This window comes from Trypanosoma melophagium, assembly GCF_022059095.1.
Source record: "Trypanosoma melophagium isolate St. Kilda chromosome Unknown ctg22segment0, whole genome shotgun sequence".
NCBI lineage: Eukaryota > Euglenozoa > Kinetoplastea > Trypanosomatida > Trypanosomatidae > Trypanosoma > Trypanosoma melophagium.
In genome coordinates, this window is record NW_027125152.1 from 547,186 (window position 1) to 558,810 (window position 11,625).

General features: G+C 50.3%; 2 protein-coding genes across 2 annotated transcripts; both read right to left on the minus strand.

The window, feature by feature from the left end:
* Positions 1-280: 280 nt before the first annotated feature.
* Positions 281-2,659, minus strand: LSM04_007034 (tRNA synthetases class I; the record flags this gene model as incomplete). The annotated part of the gene is made up of 1 exon (XM_067334719.1): positions 281-2,659. The coding sequence occupies one exon, from the start codon at positions 2,657-2,659 to the stop codon at positions 281-283; it is 2,379 nt and encodes a 792-aa protein (XP_067191783.1).
* Positions 2,660-10,247: 7,588 nt separating this feature from the next.
* LSM04_003909 (Glycosyl transferase) lies at positions 10,248-11,246 on the minus strand (the record flags this gene model as incomplete). The annotated part of the gene is made up of 1 exon (XM_067334720.1): positions 10,248-11,246. The coding sequence occupies one exon, from the start codon at positions 11,244-11,246 to the stop codon at positions 10,248-10,250; it is 999 nt and encodes a 332-aa protein (XP_067191699.1).
* Positions 11,247-11,625: the final 379 nt, after the last annotated feature.

Here is an 11,625-nt window from a genome sequence, read left to right on the forward strand (position 1 = left end):
CATTTTTCGTTGTTTTGTTTCCCTTTCACCTAATGTAGTGCGCCTCTTTCTGTTTTCCTTTGGCAAACCAGTACAACAGTACCAAGAACAACTGATTCAGTGAAAAAGCGAACATAGAAACCAACGAATGAACCAGTGTGATTACAACACGTGACTTAGGTCTTCTTTTTGGTCTATTTTCCCTTATTATTTCCTTTTTTTCTTTGTTTTTTTTTCCTCTTTCTCTTCACTTTTTTTTCTAATTTTCCATGATGATGTCTACCCCTCCCCCCCCCCACCGTTAAGAGAGATTCTCCAGCGCTTTTCGGAGCTCCATGAGTTCCCTATCCTGTTCTTCTAGCCACGTTACACCACCCTTTGCAATAAATTCCTCGTGTGTTTTAGTGTACTTAGCGAGTTCCTTAGAAAGCTTCTTTTGCTCTTTATCATTCACCACCTCGCCAGTTGTAAGCTTTGTTGGTAATCCTGTATCTGCATCAAATGCGGCGTAAATCCTCTCTTTCGCCTCCTTTGCCCCTTCACGCTCACGGAAATACATCAGCGGTGTATACGTGTACTGTCGCCACTTCTCCGTCAGTTTCCGCTTTGTTTCAATTTGATTCTCAAGCTTTTTGCGCCGTTCCATATGCTGCCGTTGTTTCCGCTCTGTCATCTCACGCAGGAGTAGATCCCTGTCATCGCTTTTCCACGTCGTGGGGCCAGCAGGGCTGTCCTCAATGCGAATTCCAGCCTGCACAAGCCACTCATCCCGCACAGCATCACACAGGGGGAGGAGCACACCGGCGCTCCCTGCCGCCTTTGCCGCATCACGCACACCATCACGGAAGCGCAGCAGTGCATCCATGACTGTTACCAGACGCTCATCCGTGCCTTGCTGTTCAGTGAACCCAATGTTGTCTGTACCTTCTACCACACCGAACACCTGCAACATGCGAGTGACGTAACGGCCCAACTTGCGCACTAGCGTCGCACTCGGCCTCTCACCAGTAAGAAGGTACTGATTGGTCACACTCACCAGACGCATAATGGCGTCCATTGCAGTGGGTGTGTCAAAGTTACTCTGCAACGCACTGTGCACAGTTTCCTCCACCTCCATCCAGGTTTCCGTGAGATTCCGGTCATGTTCATTAAATCCTTGTGTACCGGACAAATTATCCTTGCGTAATACAATGTCTACACTTCCAAAGAATGCTCGAAGTACACGTTCGCGCTCCTTTGCCTCATCAATGCTTTGATCCGAAAAGTTCATAGGCTTGCCCCAAGGATTTGCGAGGAATAGAAGTCGCATCGAACGTGGTGTGACTCCCAACTCGTCCAATGCCTGGCGAATGGTGACAAAATTCTTCAAACTCTTACTCATCTTCAGTCCCTTAATGTGCAAATGACCACAGTGGAGGAAGTAGTTGACCCACTGATGCTCCATATGGCAGGCCTCACTCTGCGCACACTCATTATCGTGGTGTGGAAACTTCAGATCCCACCCCCCGCTGTGTACATCCATGTTTTTCCCAAGTATGTCGGATGCCATGACGGAGCACTCAATATGCCACCCGGGTCTCCCATCACCCCAGGGCGATGCCCAACGTGGTTCTCCTGGCTTTGAGAACTTCCACAATGCAAAGTCATTTGCAGCCCGCTTCTCCCCCGCCATTGCTGAGCTCAGTGCCCCTTCTCCCTCCGCCATCTCCGCCTCCGTTGCATTACGCTCCTCCCGCTCACTTACAGGCTTCAACTTTGGATAGTCATGCCCAGCCTTTGCAAACGCAGCGGTATCGAAGAATATGGATGTTGTTCCACGGTAGGCAAATCCATTGTCCATGATTTTCTGAATAAACTCAATGACCTTTGGTACATACTCCGTAACACGCGTGATCACGTCAGGCTCGCGGATACCAAGACGCTGCATATCTTCAAAGAAGAGACGCTCATACTCACGGGCATGCTGTTCAAATATGCTCTGATCTGTCACACAATGACCTTCTCGCACATCTAGAAGTTCACCGTTTACACCAGAGGCCGCTTTGAAGAGAGTGTCAAAGTCTCCAGCAACGACTGCTACCGCAATGCGTTCCTTTGTTTCTTTAAACTGTGTCTGCTTTAGGGCAAGTTCCAGTAACTTTTCCTCTCGCTCGGCCTTGGCTCTACTTGGCGTTGTGTCCGGAAGCGGCTCTGATAAACGTTGCACCAGTGCAGCAAGCGAAGATTCTGCAGCCGCCTGAGCTTCACTTGTGAAGGCAACGAGTTTCGTGAAGTCAGACCCCTGCAGTGTCTCCTCACGGAAACGCTTTAGGAGGGCACCAATACGAGCCCGCTTGATGATCTTATCATCGATATCTGTAATGTTCATTTGATACAGAACCTTGTATCCAAAGTAATCCTCCATGATACGACGCAAAATATCAAAAGTAAGGTATGCGCGGGCATGTCCCATATGCGAGAGATCGTACACCGTGGGTCCGCAGGTATACCAGCGTACAAATCGCCCTTCACGCGGGGCAAATGGTTCCATTCTCTCTGTGAGTGAATTAAGCACACAAAGACCCTTTCCATCATTGTGCTTTGGCGGGTACCACGGTGGATGACGCGGGGCTCGCACTGGGTCTTCGCTCCTCAGCCCATCAGCCAACACCACTTTCTGTTGCTGTTGGGCAGAGCTCATAATGTGTGCAATGGAGGAAAGGGAAGGTGGGGTGCTGAAAGATCGAAAAAATCGCGTGGTTCTGAAGTGTAAAATCAACAAACGAAAAACTTCTGAAGGTTTCTATTTGTTTCCTGCAGTAGACTTATGCGGCTTATGCAAGACTTGAGAGTGGGAGAGAAAGAGGGAAATAAAAAGATAGAAAAAGCAGAAAAATATCATTGCAAATGCATGTTATAACTCATCGATACCCCCTGAAACCCTCATTGTACCCGTTTATAATATGGTATTCCCACACAAAAATTTGGCTTTGATGCCTGTTGTATAATTATGCCTCAAACCCCCAAACCCTTTCCACACACACACAGAAAAAAAAAAGAAAAAACACCAAAAAGCTCTAGATCCCACCTGCACAACGCCACAAACGGTAGAGTATAAAGCAAAGCAGAAAAGCAGCACAAACAAAAAAAAAACCCCTTACATAAGCATTCCACACAAACCCAGGGCACTACCTGTGCCCCCCACCTCGCAGATTCCAGAATAAGCAAAAAAAAAAAAATGAAAAAGCAATAAACAATAACTGTCGTAGAGAACAAGTATCCCCTGCAACTAAAAGAAACAATAATATAAATACAAATTTTATGCAGAAAAACCATAGAAAAAAGAGAATTACAGCAGAATGCTAGAACAATATGTATATATATATATATTGTCATGTCTCTAAATTTGTACTTGAAAGGCCTAAGATCGAGAGAAGAAGAAAGGGAGAGAAAGAACTGAAGATCCGGTGTGACGGACAGGTTCCTTCATACTTCAAACAAATGCGGCACATCCTCCGCGGGGCGTCGTTGATGTTTCTTTTTGTTGTAAAATTTTACTGTGGACTAAGATTAGTCATTTTAGACAGTTCCCCGTAGTGATTCGTGGCAGCATGGCGCCACCTAGTAGCCTTCGTCTGTAGAAGCAGTGTCGTCAAACAGTGGGCAGTACGTTTGCGACAGACTAGGCATACCTCTGGGCAAAGTCGTTGCATCAAAGTGCTCCATTCGTACGACAGTGCTGTTTCTCTTATCATTTCCCTCTTGATCGTTTGATGTTCTTACCCCAAAGTGCCGCGATAAAGAATCCGCTGGATTCATTTCGCCCTTCAGTTAGTAAAAGATAACCTCAATGTCGTAATCATACCAGAGATTGTAGGTGTTCTCGAAGAGCTTGTTTAACGAGAAGCCCCTGCCAATGCCGCCAAAGCCGTTCAGGCGTTTCTGTGCAGCCGCAATCGCGTAGTGATCCGTCACCACCGCGATGCGCATACCAGGTCTCAGCGTTCCCTCCTTGTGCAATAACAAAAGCAAAGCCTGAACTGCCCTCGGTTCCGCGTGAGCCGAATGCCGTGCCCTGAAGAGGCCGGTAGCGTTGTGTACCGGGATAGAGGCACGTGGTCCACGGATGTCGCGTAGTGCGCGATCCTCCGGGTCTTCCACAAACACGTCCTCGTTTTCTTCGTCTTCCTCTTCTTCATCTTCAACGCCATAGGCGTCATCGTACAAACGGTCGTGGTTGCCTCCGTCGTCTCCACCTGTTGGTTGTCCTTTGTAAAAAGGAAGCTGGTGGTGGGTGACAAAGCGCTGCTGGAACGTGGTGACTTCGCCCGTGAACTGAAAGTGCACCACGGCTCCCCATCCTTCGCGGGAGGCATCCGTATAGGCAACGATATCGTACGAGCCGTCGTTGTAATCAACATGCCGTGGTGGGTCAATGCGCCACCATTGGTTCTTGATCAGTTCATTCGAGATGCGGCTCAATTCATCGGTCACCTTCGGATGAATGTACGGCACCGGTGCGTCCCAGTCCGCACCACCGGAGACCTGTCGGTAGAAATATCTGTAGGTCCGCAAGAGTCGAAACATCTTTGCCGGGTTCAGGCGCGTCGTGTGAATCGCATAACACACCAAGGACACCACAGAAACGAACGTCCGTATGGAGTGCTGCCGGTCTGGTGCCGAACTCAGCATCAACTTCGCGACCGTCTTGACTGAGTTTCGTACCACCCTCTCGGTTCCGTTCCACATGTACTCTTCGCCAAGAAATACGTTGTTCTGCTCAGCGAGACGTAATAATTTCTCCTCCGTATACTGAAGTAGTTCCTCGCGGTCCGGCGAGGTCAGCAGGTTTGCAGCACGAATGCGCAGCAACACCTGCCGTACCGCGCTCACAAACTCCTCCTCCTGGCCCTCCTTGGCCGCAATCAAAATATTATCAATCATCGTATGTATGATGACGGGGGTATCAATGTCGACAAGCACCCACGTGGTCGCCTGGCCCGCTGTCACGCTCCACCGCGCGCCGGTGGGCAGCGTGCACAAACGGTAGTAACTGCCACCACACCGGAACACAAACTTGTTGCGCAGTGCCGCTGGAAGTGGGATCGCATCGTAGAATGCCTCAAAGTCAAGTTGCAACATGTACTTGGCATAACGCAGTGATTGCCGTCTCCCAAGCCGCGTCGGGTAGTTTACTTGTGGCATGTCCGCCTTGGCCATGACAGCGTTTAGGTGAGGTTCCGTGATGAGTCGTCTGCGTCCCTTCATCTCCGGGACGGTGAACACATTGACACCGTAGTAGCCCGTCGGGATCATGCCAGTGCGGTTGTCGAAATGAGCGATCGGCTGGCCGTGTTCGTCACGGCACAGTTCGAACTTGCCCATGCTCACGGCTTTCTGGAGGTCCTCCTTCGTCATTTTGGTCGTCTTGATGGTGCGTGAGGTCTGCACGAGGTGCGGTATAGGGTATGGGTCAGGCGAGGCATCAACCGTGATGTAGCGGTATGCTTCTTCTAGAAACGCTTTCGTGTGTGGGTGGGCAGTCGTCATCTGCCGCACCGCCTCCGTGTCGAGTGGAGTGGTATGCTTGAGGTGCAGGCGCCACTCCTTTACATTGTCACCCGCGACGTCTACAGCTACGTCGCTTGCGTCTGGTGCTTGCTGTTGCCGTTTGAGATCCAGCATCAGCCGGTACACGTCACGTTCGCAAATACCCAGGTCTGCTGCCTTGGGTGCCTTCACTCCGAGGTATTTGGCGCTGACAAGAGGTGGTGCTCCTCGACGTTGGCCTGTGTTTGCGCGACGTCCATAGTTGTCTGCTGGCCACGTCCGAGATAGATGTTGAGCGTCGAGTCCTGGGTGTGGCCCGTCATGCGCCGCAGCTCCTCCATTGTCATGCCCAGCTTGGCGCAGTACCTGATCGCGCCCTTGCGCACTGACGGCAGTGCCATTGTCGGATCGATGGACTTGAGTACGTTGGACACCATCCTGCGCACCATGCTGGGGCCTTCGCTTGTGAAGAGCCGAGACCCCTTCTTCTTGATTCTGTTCAGGTGCTTGAACAGGATGAGCGCTTCGTCCTCGGCGAGCGTGGTCGTCACCTCGTAGGGGGTCCGAAAGTGGGACGCCTTGCCGCGGGCCATCCACACCAGAACTGGGTAGCGCTGTGGGACGCCCTCGGCGTTCGACACCACGCGCAGCTGCGGTAGCGGATTCCTGTTTTTTCTGTTGTTGTTGTTGTTGTTGTTGTCGCCGTCGTCGCTGGTCGGCAGCCGCAGAAATAGCTTTACATCTTGCTTCAGTAGGGTAGTGATATCGCCCGCTCGGGCCGCGCAGTTCCACATAAGGGCGAGGAAAAGTGCCGCCAGCGGGGAGAAGTGACTTTGCCGCAAGAGCATCGCCCTCGCTTTGCAGTAGTTCTCGGCGGAGAGTGGTGTCGGCGCCTTGGTGGGCTGCATCTGCTTGAACCGACGCACGCAGGCCACCGCCGACCGCCATTCCACGTCGTTGCTTAGGTTGATACCCTCCCTCACGTTTGTGTAAAGGGGGAGATCCTGCAGGGCACCAGCAATCTGCGCCATGCTGCTGTGTATCGTCGACCACGTAGCGTGACCGTCCTTGTACAACCGAAACAAAAATTCCAGTATCGCCGAGGCGAGGCTGTGGTACCGCAGAAGATCGTCCGGCATTGCCTGTAGGTCGCGCAGCCAGTTTAAGTGGCGCTGGCGCGTCTGTTGCGTCTTGCTCCTCCATGTCACCTCGTGGATGTGTTTTGGCTTCTCTGGAAAGATTATCCATTTTCTTGGGCAGAGCGGGCTCTTTCCGAGGCACGCCCTGCCCGGCACGTTTAAACAAGGGACCGTGACGCTACGGAGCACTTGCCCCGGCATGTCACACAGTGCCTGGTCGATCTCGTCCGCGTTGCTGTCGTTCAGGCGGCGTTGGCGCGGGAATATCCGGTGTTCGTCGTCGTTTTTCTCTCCCGCGTCGTCTTGCACCTCCGTCGTCGACTCCGTCGTAGCGATATCATCGACATCGATCCCATCGGCTTTATGATATCTTGCCTCAACGTCCTCAGCGTCCAAGTCTAGCTCAATGTGTCGTCGAGTCGCCACCTTTTTCTTGTTCGTTTTCTTGTGCTTCTTCGCCGGCTGGTTGTCGACAGCCATGCTGCTCTGCTGCTTACTTGCCGTCCGCTTGGCGGTTCGCCCGGACTCCATGTCCGCCAACGCCCCGTAGGTGCGCCAGCGTGAGGGAAGATAGACGCCCCATAACGCCTGCGACGCATCCTCTGCCAGCGAGAATTCCCACGATCCGTCTGCCTCAGAGGAGGCGGTCTCCTCGTCCGCGTTCGGCGTCTTCTTCTTCTTTGTGCCCTTATTCTTTTCGGGGTAGTGGCGGCATAGGGCTGCGCCCAGGCGGAAGGTGTAGTTGATCTGGTTGAACTGCAGCGTGTTGGGCATGCCAAGCCCCTCCTGCCCGCGGACGTAGAGCGCTGCCAGCGAGTTGCGAGCCTCCTTCGTCTCGAGCAGGTGCGGCGTCGACGGCACCAGAATTAACCCGTGGGCTCTCAGATTGCCGTCCGTCTTGTTTGAGCGCTTCTGCTGGGCCCGTGGACGATCGTCGTTGAACTGAAGGGAAAAATAGGGCAGCTGTAATGCGCTAAAGACGGTAGATAGGTCAAACTCGGTCAAATTCTCCAAATGGTGTTTGGTGCGAAAATTGGTGATCGACTGGGGTCTTAGCTCCTTATCATCGCCCTTGCCAACCGAGATGAGCGCGAGGCCGGACAGAATGTAAGTAACCTTGCGACGCTGATTCACTTCCCAGTCGAGTTGCGCGCGAAGCAGCGTGCGACGTGCCTGGCACGCAATCAACCGCCGCTTGGGTTCAGCGGGAAACTTGGTTTCCGCTCTTACTGTCTCCACAACTCCCAGTTCTGTCACGTCTTCCTCTTCTCCTTCTCGCGATGACCCTTCAACCTCACCCTGGGGTTGGGACCACTCCACGGGCTCCATCGTCTCCTCGTTCGCAGTGGTCGATCGCACCGCGCTGTCATCCGCTTCCTCCTCGTTTACATTGGTCCCTCTTAGACGTCGTTGCTGTGATGGTGGTGAGGCGCCTGCCCCTCCGTAAAGTAACGTTCCCTCATCGCGATGTCGCGATGGGTTCTTCTTCAGCTGATGCGTTTGTCGCTGTTGATGTTGCTGTTGCAGCCACTTATTCATGGTGGCGTGAAGAATGAGTTGACGTTCGTCGTCAGTTTGTAGCTCAAGAAGACATTTGAGTCTCGACAAGAAAAACGCGCGTGCCGGCGGCTTCTCGCGGTGGCGCAACGCTGCTTCGAATAAACGTCTGACCATCTTGGTCAGACCTGGCGTAATGCGGACATTCACGTTAACCGCAAACGCAAAAAAACATATGGAAATGAAAATGCCACAATCTTCGCTGAAACGCACTTGTCGTGGGGTTGGGACAAATTCGACCGTGACGCTGTCATCGAACGGTCTGAAGGCACGCCGTACGTCCCGCTCCACTGGCGGTGACGGTGCCGAGTCGTAAACACGGAGCACGTACTTTTGACGTTGTTGACTTCCCAGTTGCTTACTGTGTATGTTGTTTGATGTTGCTGTTATGGAGGATAATGAAAATACCCCCGCGATCCAATGGGATCGTGTAAAGAGCGGGATGTAGATCAATCCGGTAGTGTTTTGGCTGTAGTGCTTGTCACTTACAGCTTCTTCTCCTCCTCCGTCGTGGCGCCCCTCGCCTCTTGTTGCACCTGCCATCCTCTTCTTTTGCATTGCCGCCATGTCTGCCATACGTTTCAGGACTTGAATCGAGCAGTCATCGATTTCGCCCACTTCCATGCATGGAAGGACAGACTTGGGAGGCATGTACAACCCGTAGATGAGGTCGAGGTCAGAGTTCGTTGTTTTCCCTTAATCATGGTGCCGCCACTCAATACTACGCTCTTGAGTGGCGAGCACCGCTTCAGTTTTTTGTGCACTTCATTGTCTCGTGTGTGTTGTACATTTCTTCGCCGTGGTCTTCAGCTTCGCCACCGCACATTGGGTAGTTATAACCACCCCCGCGTCCAACACGGCGTCCACCGCGCTGGGCATTTCCACCAACTCGGCCTCGGCGGTTGCTTCCGCTGCTCCTTCCAGCGTAGGTGCCACTTCCGTTGTTGGCAGAAGAAAATCTTTGCACCGCGGATTGGAGATTTTGTATCTGTTTCTGCAGTTGGTCAAATCTATCCTTGACCGGTGCTCCGTCCCAGTATCCCGCTTGATTATTGTTTCCATCAAATACCGGTATGAAGGGCTCACCTCCGCTCAGGACATTGGTTGCAGGAGGAGATTGGGCAAAAAAGGCGCGGCTTTTCGGGTAAAGGAACTGTAGTGCTTCCATGGTTGTAGCCCCTGTATCTGCCGGTCGTTTAACTTCTACAGCTTCCTCCATCATGCAACGGTTCTGGGTGTCCATTTGTTTTCCCGGAAAGAGAGGGAATATAAGGTTGCCGGAGGCGACGGCTGTTGACATGGAATCCTGTATAAGCTCAGTTGCATTCTGGTATGCCCACCAATTGTGCGTAGCGAGGCGCTCCCCAGCGGACATGTTGAGTAGCATGTCGGCCAGCATAATGTGCGGATGGCTCGATCCGCTGTACAGGAGCGTCATAAGAATGAAACTCACCTCTTGTGAAAATGGACTGTTAGATTTCATCCTTTCTACGAACGCCTGCTGTAACAAGGCCCGTATCTCTGGTTTTTTCGCACGGGCTTTTAAAACGTCGCGCCGTTCAATATATTTGTCAGCTAGTTGTCTCCACGGATGTATCTTATATAGTCTGTCGCGTTGCAATGTGGTGAGTATTTCTGCACTGAACCCGCTGGAGTCAGCTGGTGGTTGTTCGACGCGCTTCTCCTTGTCCAGCATTCGCGAAAAGAACGATCTCGATTGAATAAAGAACGAAAACAACCTAAGCAAACACTTAGACTATCATTTTGTGTGTAGAAAACAGAAAACATGAAAGTAAGAGATAGACATTAGTGTTGCAGTAATGAAATATAATGATATGTGCTTGAGCTTGAATAGCTTATATATATAATAAAAATAGACTAACCGTTTCATATTTCACCCTAAAAATCCGCATTACCCTCAATATAAAACCAATACTCTTCTGACACTCTTGTTCCCATGAGCCAAGCTCGCGGGAAAGCCCATATATATATATATATATATATATACGCACACGTAGAGACGCAGTATCTTGTATTGTTCGACTATTCAGCTCCCTGCTGCAGTAGTGGGGGGAGAGACCTTTTTGGCTTGTGTACATATCCACCGAATGCATCAGCAAATTTGCACTTCCTCCAACCCATACGATGCATAACGACTTCCACCCCCAGAGTGTGAATAGGAGCATCTCCCCATCTGTACCGCATGATCCCCCGTGGCTCCTCTACATCCAAGAAACGAAACATGGATGCATACAATGGGTGACGTTTTAGTGCTATTGTGCCAACCTCAAAATTATTGTAGTACATAAACGCACGGAATTTCTTCTTACCTAGAGTTTCATTACCTGTAACAAACTTATCCGTAATATCTGAAATTTCCTCGGATGTTAACGCGCCATATGCCCAACGCTGAAATGTTGCCCATAAATCTTTCGTCAGAGCAGGAGGATCTTTTTTTATATACATATATCCATACGAACATTGATGCCAATGCATCACCTGAAACACATCACAAGGCACATAAGTAGTAAGAAACGAATCATCATCCAGTCTCCAGTAGTAATCATAGCCGTCCAGCGAAGGGAGCTGCCAGACGAGTCCCGCCCAAAAACGACACATAATGCGATACCCACGTCCCTGAGCCTTTCGCTGTGAGACTGTTGACATCCATGTACGCAACTTCTCCTCAGAGATGCCGTCTGGTAAGGACCCCCAGAATCTGCTCACGTCCTCCAACTCCACACGGTATGCAGAGGGTATAGCAGCACTAATTGCCAAACGCACATCATCTGATATGTTTTCATAAAATATATGAACTGGATATGAATACCTTTTAAGGAAAAAAACCTCCAAACGCGGCAGCATATCGGACACAAAACGGTCGGTACTCTTACCAATAAGAATAAGTATAACACCGTTCAAAGTGGCAGGAAGTTGACTAAAATGCGGGCACGTTGCAAGAATTCGACTTCCATCAAGTGTCTCTACTGTTCGCACAGGCTCGTGGGGTGCATAAGACAAAAAATCACAGAGGACAACCATCAATACAACGAAAAAAACAAGACAAGACAGCTTCGCCACAGAGCGCTTTCCCACACGCGCCATTTCAGTAAAAAGCGAAAAAAGACAAATAACCCTAAGTGGTGGAAAAAAAAAAAATAATAATAAAAACTACAACGACACGAAACAGCAAGAAAAAAAAAACAAAGAAAGGAAAAGAAAAAAACAAGGAAATAAAAGAAAAAAAATAGATTAAAAGAAGTTACTAACAACTGTGCAAAAACCAACTCTAAAAATAAAAAAAGACTCTATTATTTACTTCAAAAATAAAAAAGCCATTGCAATACCAATACAAAAAAACCCACAAACAAGAAAAAAAAAGACACTTTTTTTTCTCTCACCAATATCCCTACCATAAAAA